Consider the following 13,541-nt stretch of genomic DNA (forward strand, 5'->3'; position numbering starts at 1 on the left):
ATCTTTAAGTTGTTTTGAAAGTGAAAACGTGTTATTGGCGCATGCTGTTTTGGATGCGGTTGTATTTTTCCACGCAGGCTTATTTTTAGGCTGGAATCTACAGCGGCTGATACGAATAGGTACCATGTCAACATATTCTTCTGAAGTGCATTTCATTTCTCGTCTCCTCAGACTCCATATCAACACATCTTTGTTTTAGTTGTGATATAATCGCACATTTCTGAAATGGTTGCAGCTGCTCACAAGAACGTCAACACACATTAGCAGCATGTGACGGTAAATGACAGCAGAGCGTGTGATGACGTGTGGGTGCTTTTCACTGGAGGCATCTCGGTGGATAATGATTCGCCTCCATGTGATCCTGTGGATCTGCCTCAGTCTGCTCTGCACATCTGGAATCTGCTCCAGCTGTGCTCTGTCGCTTCCCAGGGATTGTGAACAGGCTGTTTCAGGTTCAGACGCAGTTCCAGGTTCCCTGCTGATCTGAGGCCAGGCTGCTCCACAGCGAGATCGAGCTTTGGCTGTAGGTTTGGAATTGTCGTTTTCCCGGGAAAATCAAGTTAAATTCTTCTGACAGACTGCGAGGTCAGGGATAACTGCTCTCTGAGCTAGTTACAGCTCATCACTCAGGCTTTGTATGTTGTATCTGTGTGTTCCCCTGATACTAATCATCCCATTTTTGCTATAACCTCAGATAGCAGCGTAGATGAGAGGACACCTGCACTTCTGTGCTCCACTGGCATGCGTTTCGAACATGGTGAGTCAGTCTCTTCTAACAGATCCAACACTGTGACGGATGATGTTGTGAAAATGGGTTGTTGCTGCAGTAAACACTACACTGCTTGCTCTGAATACCAGTAACATGCACTGGGACCATTAACGGCTTTCCTGCTGGTTTTCACTCATCACTCCACACACGTCTGGCAGCGGAGCGTCTCCCTCACTGTGACGTTTTAGGGCTTAATAATTTGCTGTGTCGGGAAACCAGTGGCGTTTCACTCTGTGGGTTTGGACAATGTGCAGTCAGTCCAAACTCCACTAGTGAGTTAACATGTTTCACAGACTCCTCTACAAACACTTTAGGTCGTGTTGCAGGAGAGCCTCCTTTGTTCAAGCATTTACTTGTTCTCATAATAAATAATTTGCTACAGTAAGTGATTCTGCCGGCGACATAAATCAGCACATAAGAGCCGGAGTAGGAGGTGGAGCTGCTTTTACCTGGAGGCTGGAGCATCATAAATGGAGAAATGAATGCACCCTGAGATAAGCGACGGCTAAATGACGCTTTTAACGTCAGCCTGAGTCATTCAGAAAAGGTTAGCACGTGTTTTGGTCGTGGACATGGTGAAAACCGAGATGCTCTCGTGTGTTTGCTCACACGGGCACAATACGTGCAGCCATTTACATGCAAATGATCAAATGATGTGATCGTGTGTCTCGGTGTGTGTTTAATGTGTTAATGGCCGCTGCTGCCCAGCCGTGCGTGGCCTGGACACACTGAGTCACTCCTCAGATGGCAGCGCTGCAGCTGCACCACAGGACCAACGCGCACGGGATCAGGTGGAAGGAGCGCCACTGAACCACAGCAGCCGCTGCCGTTCATCAGCAACGCGCCGCCGCCGCTTTGCACACTCGCCGTCTGAGACAAAGCGCTGCCTGATGCACAGCAGCAGGAATATGTTCATTCAATACGAGCTTTGCATGTGCAACAGGAATCCTCCAGCAAACAGATCTGGTTACAGATGTGACGTCCAAACGGCGAGAGTCGTCTTTACTGGAACCGGCCAGCTCTCACACACACACACACACACACACACACACACACACACACACATCCTGCCTGACTCTGTGTTTGTGTTACTTGAGGAAGTGCGGTTAAAACTCTGTTGTGCAGTTTTTTTTTATTTGCCAGCGAGTCATTAGGACTTCATCGTGGCAACCTGCTGAATACAGTGTCCAGACTGTAGCGTTGTCACCAGATTGCTGAACTGGGAACTTCCTGGGATGTTTTGAGATGTATGAGCTTTAGCTGTGGGCTCATTTCTTCAGAATCAACCTTCATATGAACCTTAATCTCGGGTCCCATCTTGCTTGTACACACTCCTCCTGGACCGTTTTTAGCGCTGGCCGGGTCGGTCCATTCCACTTCCACGCTCACTGGAAGCCATTAAACTAATAACTTCATCTTCTGGGCTCCAGTAGATTTACAGTAATGGTTTGTACAGAGGGTGTGTGTAACTGCTGGACGCATAGTTAGGCATGAGCTATTCAAGGTTTTCTTGTGATTTGATGGTGTACGTGCCTTTATTACCAACTTTACATGACGCTATCCCCTCTGCTACTCAGTCCACTGTCCACTTTGGGTTGTGAACTTGTAAACTGGCTGGTTTAGCATTTTGAGGGCTTGAGGTGAACACAGGCCCCTCACAATCTGCTGCTTTTGGTCTTATTTACGACAGCAAACACACACATCACACTTCTCCTCTTCTTCTACAAATCAACAGTTGAACAACATAAATTCCCCTATGGACTGAGATAACGCTCCTCAGGGTTCACATGCTACAGTATTATGACACTATCTGAAATATGCCTTAAATTCTTGTTTGGATTGCAATTAATTTGACCTTGTCACCTCATACACCACAACTGTAACAAATCCAGCTCAGATGACACTGTGCAGATGTTGGTCAGGATCCATGTGAGCTTTTGATTTCTGTGCTTGATGACGTCTGTGACCTTCAGGCTTAAAGTGAGGCTGTGATGCAGAGAAACCCACTCTGAGCAAGGTAATCCCCTATTTCAACCTGCTTCTTTCCTGTCAGTGCTGCTGCTGACTCAGTGACAGGACATTTACAACCCGTTTCCCCAGGGGCTCCCCCGCACATCACACATGACTAAAACCGCAACTACACAACACTGGTTGTATTTCGCCTCCCCATTTTCCCACAACTGACACCATCGAGAAAAAAAGGTCTCTGTTGCAAGAACCTAAGGCTCACAACAGTTTGGTTCCTTTCACACAGCAGCGCATGGTGCATGTGGGGGATTCTGTGCTGCGTGTTCTACTTTCCAAAGAATCGTTTTGGCCCAGTGATGGACTAGCGCCTCGCTGGGTGCATCACAGGGGAGTTTGACAGCAAAATGTGTAAACTATGTGTATTGTGTTTTTGCATTCCGGCGAAGTGACTGAATAGTGAACTTCCTTCCATGGAAAGTAAGACGAGAGTTTCTCCTGCTGCTTCTGTGGCTTCCACCCAAGAAAGAGGATGTTCAGCAGACGGACTTTTCAGAACCACTACGCTTATACGCACTGAGAAACAAATCAGTGGTGTTAAAATAAAAGCTCTGACATTTTGCTATTATCTAGTTTCAAGATGGTATTCAAAATAGTCCATAGTTTGTTCATTTGTTCCATACCCAGTGGTGGTTTGTCTGTCACCTTGTTTAAATAAATGCTATTGATTGTCTTTTGCCTGGCTTAATCACAAAACTGTATTATTCATCAATTTGTATTTTCTTAACAGGTTATAATTAGTGATATGCTTCGAAATATATTTCCGTTTTTGAGTTTTAAATGTGAAATACTGAAAGGAGAAATTGAGGCACAGTAAACTAAAAGACAGACGTTCACATTGAGATGGAAACAGAAATAAAAATTGGAATTGTGTAGCAATTTTACAGTGCATTATATTAAGGAAATAATAAATGTCTGCCATTTATTTAAAATAAGGGCTGAAATGTTAAAACCACATTTTTCAGTAATGCGCTATGATAAAACTCCATCACCCATTGTTACCTCATAATATCATCACCTTTTCGACAGATTCAGAAATTCTTCAAAAGAAATAATTATTTTTATGTCTATAATCGTCGATACAGTTGACTCAACAAAACCACGACTGGAACGCATTTTTTGTAACGCAAATATTGTAAAATGCAAGCGAACAAACGTGACGTACAGTAACTTGAGTCGCCGCCTGCCTAGAGACGCTCCTGGTTACTTGGCAACGCCAAAACCTCGTCGACCAATAAGATTCCTCGCTCGGCGCATTAGTACGATTTTAAACGATATTATTTTTGTGTACCTTCGGACAATAGATGCTGGACTTTGGGCAGAATTTAAAAAGGAAGCGTTGTTTTCTAAGTTTAGGGTGCGTTGAACACCGCAGAGGTGCACACGGGGCCACAGAAGCAGAGGGACTGCTTCGTGTCACGGAAGTACACCTTTGTCCGTGGGTCGTACTGTGGCCATATAAAAAGAGCCGCTTGTCAGGCGAACGCAGCGGTTCAAACAGTGACTTGTGAGCTCAGAGTGCGTCTCCTTCTCGGCCGGTGGATTATGAAGAGGCGTCTGTGCGGACTCCCGATTAACATCTTCTTTTTGGGACTTTGAATGCTTTCAGAGCACGCCTTTGGAAATGTACGTACTCCTTTCATCTATATATGATCTGTTTTAGTGTTGGTTAACTAACTACGTTGCTAAAGAAGTACTTTGTTAATGTTTCATTAGATATTTCTAGATGTACCCGAATCAGAACTTATTTAACACTATGTTGCTCAGGACAATTTATCTAAAGTCCAGGTCGGTTTTTCTCGATGTTCTGAAGTTGTGGGCAGAACTTTGCTGAATATACAGATTTGTCGCCAAATGGGTTGATATAAAGTCGCAGCCTGACGCTAAAGACAAGTAGCTAGCGTAGCGATAATGGTACGTTAGCTACTTTAGCTAAAGTTTGTGCTCTTAAAACGCTTCTCCATTAGATGCTCTTGCGTGGTAACTCTAGACTGGCGACGTTATCCGAACCGAGCCGTCGCTACTGCTCGTTTTGGTGCCGAGAGGCGAGCACACGCGATGTGCTCCAGCGTGGACGTGTGGCGGGTGGTGTGTTCGGACAGACAGCCGGCCCCGAACCGGCAGCTCCGGGGCGCTGGAGGCAACCTCGGTGTTTGTCTCTCAGCGGTTCTGGAATAAAAGCCAGGCTCGTGCGCTGAGCTTTTTCTAGAAACCTCACGCGCTCTGTCCTTTTAGTCCCAGCAGCTTGTCTCGTGCTGGCATTCTGCAGCGCTCGTCCCCTCACGCTGATGGTTCCGGTACACCGTCGTGGGATGTTCAAGAGATGAGGCTGTTATTAAAGTTATTAAATTTACCTAATTTATTACAGTTTTCTTGATACTGGACTTCATTAGTCACCGCCGAGCTGCTCGATAGAAGAGAACAAAAAAAATGTAATTGAAATATTTTGGTTTGGAAACAATAAAAATTGAAATTTTCAATTTGGGCTTTCTCTGCTGTGAAGTGAAATATTAAAAATAAATAAACAGTGGTTTAAAAAAAAACAATTAAAAAAAAAAAGTAGCTGCCTGTTTATAGTCACAGCAAAGTCCAAAGCTGTGGTGTTTGAGTGCTCTGAAACTGAACGCACACCTTCTAGAGGGAGCTCAACTGAATAAACGGAACATCTCCACACAGAGGCACCATTTGTGAAAATATCATATAAAATAATGTACTGTGACAGGAAGTACTCGTTGCTCTTAAAATGCTTGTTTTAGTCAATTGTAGTGATCAGTGATGAGGAAATGTTCAGGGGTTGACATATGTTGTGTTGATTACTTTGTGATGTGTCATGCAATGGCTGTAGCTAACCAACTTTCTTTTTTTTTTTTTTTCCACTTCTACCATCTCAGTTACTCTGAACTTTGTGAGAAGATGGATACCGAGGAATCAATGAGTGTCCTGACCTGGGAACAAGTGAGCCGACTTGATGAAGTCTTGTCGGAGGCCGTGCCGGTTCACGGACGTGGCAACTTCCCGACCCTAGAGGTGCGGCTGAAGGACATCGTGGCACGGGTGCGCTCCCGACTCGAGTCGAGCGGCATCCAGGTAAAGGACGTGCGGCTCAACGGCTCCACAGCCAGCCACGTGCTGGTGCAGGACATGGGCTGGAGCTACAAGGATCTGGACGTCATCTTCAGGGTGGACCTGCCACATGAGGCGGAGTTCAGGCTCATCAAGGACGTGGTGCTGGGTACCCTGCTGGACTTTCTGCCTGAGGGTGTGAACAAGGAGAAAATTACAGCCATGACTCTCAAAGAGGCTTACGTCCAGAAGCTGGTCAAGGTCAACACGGAGCAGGACCGCTGGAGCCTCATCTCCCTCTCCAACAATAATGGCCGCAATGTGGAGCTGAAGTTCGTGGACTCAATACGCCGGCAGTTTGAGTTCAGCGTGGACTCGTTTCAGATTTTCCTGGACTCGGTGCTCGCCTTCTATGAGGTGGCACAGTCGCCCATGACAGAGACCTCTCACCCTGTCGTGCATGGCGAGAGCATGTACGGGGACTTCAGCATGGCACTGAGCCACCTGCGGAATAAGCTCATCGCCACCAAGCGGCCCGAGGAGATCCGAGGCGGAGGCCTGCTGAAATACTGCAACCTGCTGGTCCGGGACTTCCAGCCCTCCAGCGAGGAGGAGTTCAAGGGGCTGGAGCGCTACATGTGTTCGCGTTTCTTTATTGACTTCCCCGACATCGGCGAGCAGCAGCGTAAGGTGGAGGCCTACCTCCAGAGCCACTTCATCGGCGAGGAGAAGAGCAAGTACGACTACCTCATGATCCTGCGGCGAGTGGTGAACGAGAGCACCGTGTGCCTCATGGGCCACGAGCGCCGGCAGACGCTCCACCTCATCTCGCTGATGGCCTTCCGAGTGCTGGCGGAGCAAAACGCTATCCCAGACGCGTCCTGCGTCACCTGCTACTACCAGCCGGCGCCCTATGTCCGCGACCACAACTTCAGCAACTACTATGTGGCCAACCAGAACATTCCAACATGGCTGCCATGTAACTGAAAACACACACAGGTGGAAGGATGTACAAGAGGGCACCACTGATGCTGCTTATGAGAAGAGAGAAGGAATATTTAAAAAATGCCAAAAAAAAGAGTATAGAGGCAATAAATGCAATGTTCCTCTCAAGGCACAATTATATTTAAGTGGAAAAGTGTTTTGCTTTGTTTTTTGGAATCCTTTCTCATTCCTTATCTACAGAGGTGTCAAGGTCATTGATTAGAAAGTGACATTTTTAAGTGTTTAGATTTTTCTTTTTTGTTGTTTTCTGTATCAACCTTATTCTTAATGGAGTTGTGTTGTGCCTTGTCCTCCAGGTTTACCCCCCAATAATTAAGTACAGGCTATTTTGTTGAAGAAAAGAAATAAGGAAATGTTATAGCCTCAAATTTATTTTTTTTTCTCCTGTGATTGGAAAGAAAGAAAAACGTTAAAAGGCAGAAAAAAAGCATAAAATATGAAAAATTCGTATTATTGGGTAAAGGGGTAAAATAGGTGACGACCCAAAAAAAGAGCACCGGTGTTAGAATGTTTACATCACTATTGAGGAAAGAAAGGTGGTACACTGAGAACATTGGGTCATATGACGAGGAGTCAATTTGTTTTTTAATTATTTTCAAATCTAAATGTCTCTTTGAGACATTCATGCTCTTCATTATTTGCTGGCAGTGCCTCCAATTTGTGTGGTTTTATTTTTTATTTATCACTGAATCAGGGCGATTTCCCCTTTGTCCACTTTCCACAGCCCTGTGTTTGAGTGGAACCGTGCAGTCTGTTAGTGGCTGGGCTCCTCTGTGTCTGAGGACTTATTCCCTGTTTAAATGGCATCTAAAGCTTCGCCAGCCTCCATCACAACACTGAATATTGTGGGAGGCTGATTGACGGGCCTGGACCGGAGCTGGGAGCGAGGGCTGGCTGGGAATCCTGGAGCTACAGGCTGACTGGATGTCCCTTCCCTTAAAAGGAGCACTTGGTAAGCCTGCAGGGTCGTCCCTCACAACCATTGTAGGCTTGACAGCAGCAGCCCTGTAATGAGATCCTCCCCTGACGCAGCTCCCGAGCTGCAGGACATCTATAATTATCTTTTCTTTTTTTTTTTCCTGGAGGAGGTACTGTCAGCGAGGAACTGGGGATGGCTGCAGCAGCCGGCCTGCCACCTTACATGTGTTGCAGATTCACTTCCTGCCCTCTCCTTTGGGACCGTGCAGTGTCTGGACCCCTTTTGTGGGCATGAGTACAGACGGCAGCGCGCGTGACTGGCATGTTCTGAGAAATGCCAGCGTGTCTGCTGCAGGGACACCACTCCCCATCAGGGACGCTCCGCCTGACGTGAGCAGCAGTGGCAGATTCAAACCCAGTGAATTTCTATTTCTATCGTGCATATTATTAGCTGTTAATTTGAAGCATTTGCAGTGTGGTATTACTAGCAGATGGGACTCGTCTTCTGTCCCTTTCACCGTCGCCACATTTCAGAGGAAAGTTGCTCTTAAACGTATTACGTAAGTGGCAGCTGCTGTGTATTAACCTTGCCTCACCCTCCGTTCCTTAGAAACCCTCCCTGCGTTTCCTCTGCTGCCTGTCTCACTGCAGCCCGTGTTTCGAACCGATAACCAGGAGCTCCTCTTATCTGGCCGGCTGGCGAGCAGTCAGGAAGGTCAGCCTGGCCTCTATCTGCGGGTCGCACCCCGGGTCAGGGCGTGTAGTGCTGAGCTTTGGTACTGGAACCGCCTCGGCCTTTAACAACAGACAACAGAAGTGCCACAGTTTGTCTCCGGACCAAAGTCTGCTTTACAACCAGCAACTCAAGTGCCTTATGGAGAGCAGCAGCTTTTTTAAAGGTTTATTTTTAATGGCGATCAGGAAGGAAAGGGTTACCAAAAACTTGTGTTTCTGTCCCTTCAAACCCTGTGAAACGTACTTGATACAAGACTAGCATCATTGTAAAATGCATTTTCTCAGAATGAACTTTCATTTTTTCCTCAGTTTTTCTGTTAACTGAAGTCCCAATCCATTTTTCTGTGGAGCCATTCCTGCCATTTTTACTCTGCTTTGCCTTTATCACCAGTTTGATCCTTCTCGTCGCTGGCAGCCATCCTGACTTCAGTCCTGCCTCCATGCCTTCTTGAATTTAAACTGTTGATCAACTCTGATGTTCTCTAAATTTGAAGGACTGCCTGGCGCTGCGGCCGCTCCTGCTCTAAGCAGCAGCAGCAGCAGTCCTGCCCAACCGAAACCAAAGCAACACCTGAAGTGCACTGACGAGCCATACTGTAGCTGGACAGAAGCGCTTTGAATAACTCCAAACCCAGCCGCCTGAGAGGAGTGTGAACAAGCAAACGTTGTCCATTTGAGGGAGTTGAGCTGCTTCTCAGGGACAGTGTGTTTTTGTGTTGTTTTGTCCCTTTTATTTTTAAGGGGGGATCATTGCAGTCTGTTCAGACATCGAGACGTCTCCTCCCGTTACCTTCATTTGGTCTCTTCCTCCCTCTGTACTGGTTGTAACCTGGACTCTCCTTCTTACTCAGCCCACAGCTTCTCATTAGCATAAATCATGTCTGAAGGTGGTCACAGCAGACTTCAGCTCAGGCCTGATGGCAGCACCGGTCCTTGAAACCTTAGCTCCACTCTGAGCAGTCCTCCCACCGTTCACTGCCAACAGCTGGGTTCAACTCTCTAGCTCCAACTGTCCCATGAGCTCTGTTGACCAACGTCAATGTAATGACCTGCTCTATTAGTTCATCAGAGCTTTTTGTGCTGAGCGTGGTGAGGACTCGTCTCAGGTCTCTTGTTGGCGTTGCCTGTAAAGCTTTGCTGCAGGCCATGTCAAAGAAGGCAGCAGATCTGCCTCTGGAATGGAACCTTTGGCTTAGTTTACTTTGTGTCCACCCTCCAATTGAATGGGTTTACGGTTATCATGGCATTTCTCCCCTGACGACTGAAAACTCACGCCTGTCGATAAAAGCTTTACCTTCGGGGCTTGTGCTGAATCTCCTTTCGTCAGGTCAGATGTTTGTGGAGGATGATGTGAGATAAGAGAAATGAAGTGTATTTTGCTTTTTTGTTTTTTCTATCCCCCACTTTTATTTTTCTGCTGTAAACTTATCACTGTTCATCCTGTTGCTTCTCTCGCTCGCCTCACCTTTGAGCCTTTGTATTAGTACAGTGTGTTTATGGCACCTGTATATGTATGTTGTTTTGCTGAGGAGGGTGCAGAGAACGGAGGATCAGATATGTAGTGGTTAAGCTTGCGTAAAGTGCAAGTCTTAAACCATATGAAGTGTCATTGAGGCTTTAAGCTCTCCTGCACTTTCATAGAGTTGTAATTTTTTTTTTTTTTTTTTTTTTTTGCAGCAGATTTGTTTACGTTTGTGTGGTGGTGTGTGTGTGCTTGTTTGCATGTGTGTATGAACGGATGTGTGGGGTTAAATTTAAAAAGTGGGGGAAATATGAACTTGGTCGCACTATATATTTTTTTGAAATAGTTGATGCAAAAGAGCTTTTTTGTCAGCTTTGTGATTGTGACAATGACTTTGATGGTAAAAACCATTGTACTATTTCATTTTTCAGCACTTTTACCTCACTTTAGTTTTTCCTTTGAATGGAAATGTGTATGTACATCAGGAAAATGTGTTTGAAGAGGAAATAAAGAGTATTAAATGCAACTAATTCTTGCGTTTGGACCTTTTTATGCTTTAATCCTACTGCTGAACTCCTGCATCTCATTCAGGTCTGGTTACTTCATTTCAAACACACTCTACTGTCGGAGCCCAGTGACTTCTGCCAAGTCACTGGTGGTAGTTTGTAGTTGACTAAAGGGCTTTGCCGAGTCAGGATGACACAGGAGAAACGTCTGGGGTGTCGATTCCAGCAACAAGCACCCGACAGTAAATGATCCAGTGAAGTATCATCACAACAAGACGTTAAAGGGTCAAAGTACAGATTACCTACCTAAATTATGTTTCCTCTTAGTGGTTGTGTTTAGTAGAACATACTGTATTCGTGCTTTCACCACGTTATCGCCGTCTTGACTGCGTCTCGGTGAAGTTAACGGTGCATGTTTTCCGTCTCCCTGTGCAGCAGTTCGTGGGGAGACCGGTCCACTTCAGAGCAGCAGCGGCCCAGTGGAAAACGCTGCATGTGCCACAGCTTTCATTGGATAATGACAACGTGGACGTGGTGTTTAGCCTCAAAGCGCGGCCCCACAGCCGCCAGAGGGACCATGAGCTGTGTTTGTGGTCGGCTCCTCGTCCTCTGATTCAGGCCCGTGAAACTCGCGTCTCATTTTCCACGTAGACAGGAAGCCGATTCTCCATTCATAAAATGCAGGGCCGTACCTGCAGGTGAGTCACCGCGTAGTTTTATGTGACGCAGCCGTTTTCCACTCGGCTTCATGGACTGTTAACCTTTAATAAAGTCACTCAGCCTTGTCTCTCCTCCTCCACTGTCCTTTGGGTTCATGTGAATAAAGGCTTCATGCATACGATACAATTTTATTTTCCATGACATAGAAAGGCTCAAGCTCTCGTCTCAACTCAACCTTTTCTTCCTTCGCTGTGTTCAGACCCTCGGCTCTTAATGAGCTGCATTAACCTCCCACGTGATTTTAGTGAAACGCTGATGCAAGAGTGTGAGACAATGGAGCTGCCGTCACATCCAGCCCTGACTGACGGCAGCTCAGGTCTGAGACTTGTTTTATGTGATCTCAGCAACTGATCCAGACAGAGGTTCTGGTGAGGTTCTGTTCAGGGCCTTGCAGTTTACAGACACATCTGGGCCAAACTGATGACAGGCCATGTACTTTCTCTATATTTAGCCTTTAACTCAAACTCTCACTCACCTTTATGGCACCTAAATTTATCTGTCATCTATTTATATGAAGCCGGTGGTTTGTGCAGACACCCACAATATGTGAAACATGCTTCCTGAGACACCAGGTCTGTTCCTCTGTATCATTTAGGTTTAAACCAGTACAGAGTCTGAGCATTAACGCGTGTGCAGGTATGTTGTTTAATTACGTGCGACTGAAAGAGAAGTCAGGATTCAAGTGCAGCTCCAGACGTGTCTACGGAGCCGGTGGTGCTGTGCTGTTTGAATGTGTGGGGCGGATGATGGCTTATTACCAGAATCCACTTTGAGCAGGATGCGCTCAGAAACCCTCATGAGCCGTGAGTGCTTTACAGCTGCTCCTCGCTCACACCCGCGTCGCCGCCGCCGCCGCACACTTTATTGCCCCCACTCTCACTGGAACTCGTTTGTGCGGTAATTAATGTTGAAAAGGCTTTAATATTGTGTGTTCCTGCCTGTTTCCAGTGGGACTCTGCAGGGTTTCAGGGTTAGCACAGATTAATTAGCGCTTGGCTGTAGAAACCTCATTAGCATCCACGCAAACAGTCCAAAGTAATGAGCTGTGGCAGTGATAGCATCTGTTTTGTGGGATGGTGGTTTTGCTGATTATGTGCTGTGTTCTACTGGTTCATGAGGTGAACTGAAGCACAGACGGGGATGCGTGTTGGCAGGTCGTTCTCAGGACGTTAGAATCCTTATTTAAAGAAAACAGAGACACAGTATGTGATTCAACCAGCTAGAGGTCGTGACTGGAAAGTGAACTCATCGCCATCTACTTCAAGTAGAATAAACTGGATCGAATGCTCATCTCATTCTTTCAGTCAGTGGATGTTGGAGTTGTTTGCATTTGCTCCTGTTTGTTTCTCCACATTTCCATCCATATTTTCTCATCAGCCTTGAGCTGTGCAGCATCATAGTGATGTGACAGTGAGCGTCAGAGTGTAGTGGAGCCTGAACTGTCATTCACGAATGAAATTTATTCATTGGGCGTTTGTGGGACAGAGGTTCAGATGTTGATTTGGTGTCTGAACATCGTTACATTTCCTAAAAACAAGATGCAGAAAGGTGCAAAGGCTGCAGCTCAGCTCAGGATCTCACCTGCTGCTCAGCGTGACGTGAAGTTAAGGACCCACAGCGGACGTTTACAAACGCTGTTAGAAAAAGAGAATATGATAATGAATGAGATTAGAAGAAGGCTTCAGGGGAACTTTCCAGCCGCCAGTGGGAGGAAGCTGCTGCGTGAAGAGGAACAGGACGTGAACCTGGGAGATGTGAACTAGACGGGTCCACGAGCAGCAGAGCAGCAGCAGCAGCAGCAACAGAGCAGCAACAGAGCAGCAGCAGAGCAGCAACAGAGCAGCAACAGAGCAGCAACAGAGCAGCAGCAGCAGAGCAGCAGCAGAGCAGCAGCAGAGCAGCAGCAGAGCAGCAGCAGCAGCAACAGAGCAGCAACAGAGCAGCAGCAGAGCAGCAGCAGCAGAGCAGCAGCAGAGCAGCAGCAGAGCAGCAACAGAGCAGCAACAGAGCAGCAGCAGCAGCAGCAGCAACAGAGCAGCAACAGAGCAGCAGCAGCAGAGCAGCAGCAGAGCAGCAGCAGAGCAGCAGCAGCAGCAACAGAGCAGCAACAGAGCAGCAGCAGCAGCAGCAACAGAGCAGCAGCAGAGCAGCAGCAGAGCAGCAACAGAGCAGCAGCAGAGCAGCAGCAGCAGAGCAGCAACAGAGCAGCAGAGCAGCAACAGAGCAGCAACAGAGCAGCAGAGCAGCAGCAGAGCAGCAGCGGCGCGGCTTGTTCAGAGCTGTTTGTTCAGAGCTGCAGCGGCGCCGGGAGCTCAGAGAAGCTGCCGAAACCGCCTGA

At 46.9% G+C, this 13,541-nt stretch overlaps 1 protein-coding gene across 2 annotated transcripts; it reads left to right on the plus strand.

Moving 5' to 3' along the window:
* Window positions 1-4,052: 4,052 nt before the first annotated feature.
* tent5c (terminal nucleotidyltransferase 5C) lies at window positions 4,053-10,503 on the plus strand. Of its 2 annotated transcripts, XR_008693498.1 has the most exons (3): window positions 4,053-4,420; window positions 5,686-7,814; window positions 7,948-10,503. XR_008693498.1 is itself a non-coding variant. In XM_029136800.3 (2 exons), exon 2 carries the CDS (start codon window positions 5,708-5,710, stop codon window positions 6,842-6,844), a length of 1,137 nt encoding a protein of 378 aa, XP_028992633.1. In that variant the 5' UTR covers window positions 4,053-4,420; window positions 5,686-5,707; the 3' UTR covers window positions 6,845-10,503. The 2 variants fall into 2 exon arrangements, 1 of the variants encoding a protein (XP_028992633.1); XM_029136800.3 differs by having other exon boundaries at window positions 5,686-10,503.
* Window positions 10,504-13,541: the final 3,038 nt, after the last annotated feature.

This window comes from Betta splendens, chromosome 21 (assembly GCF_900634795.4).
Source record: "Betta splendens chromosome 21, fBetSpl5.4, whole genome shotgun sequence".
NCBI lineage: Eukaryota > Metazoa > Chordata > Actinopteri > Anabantiformes > Osphronemidae > Betta > Betta splendens.

Coding starts and splice junctions, on each gene's coding strand:
- tent5c (XM_029136800.3), top strand. CDS start 5,708: ATGGATACCGAGGAATCAATGAGTGTCCTGACCTGGGAACAAGTGAGC.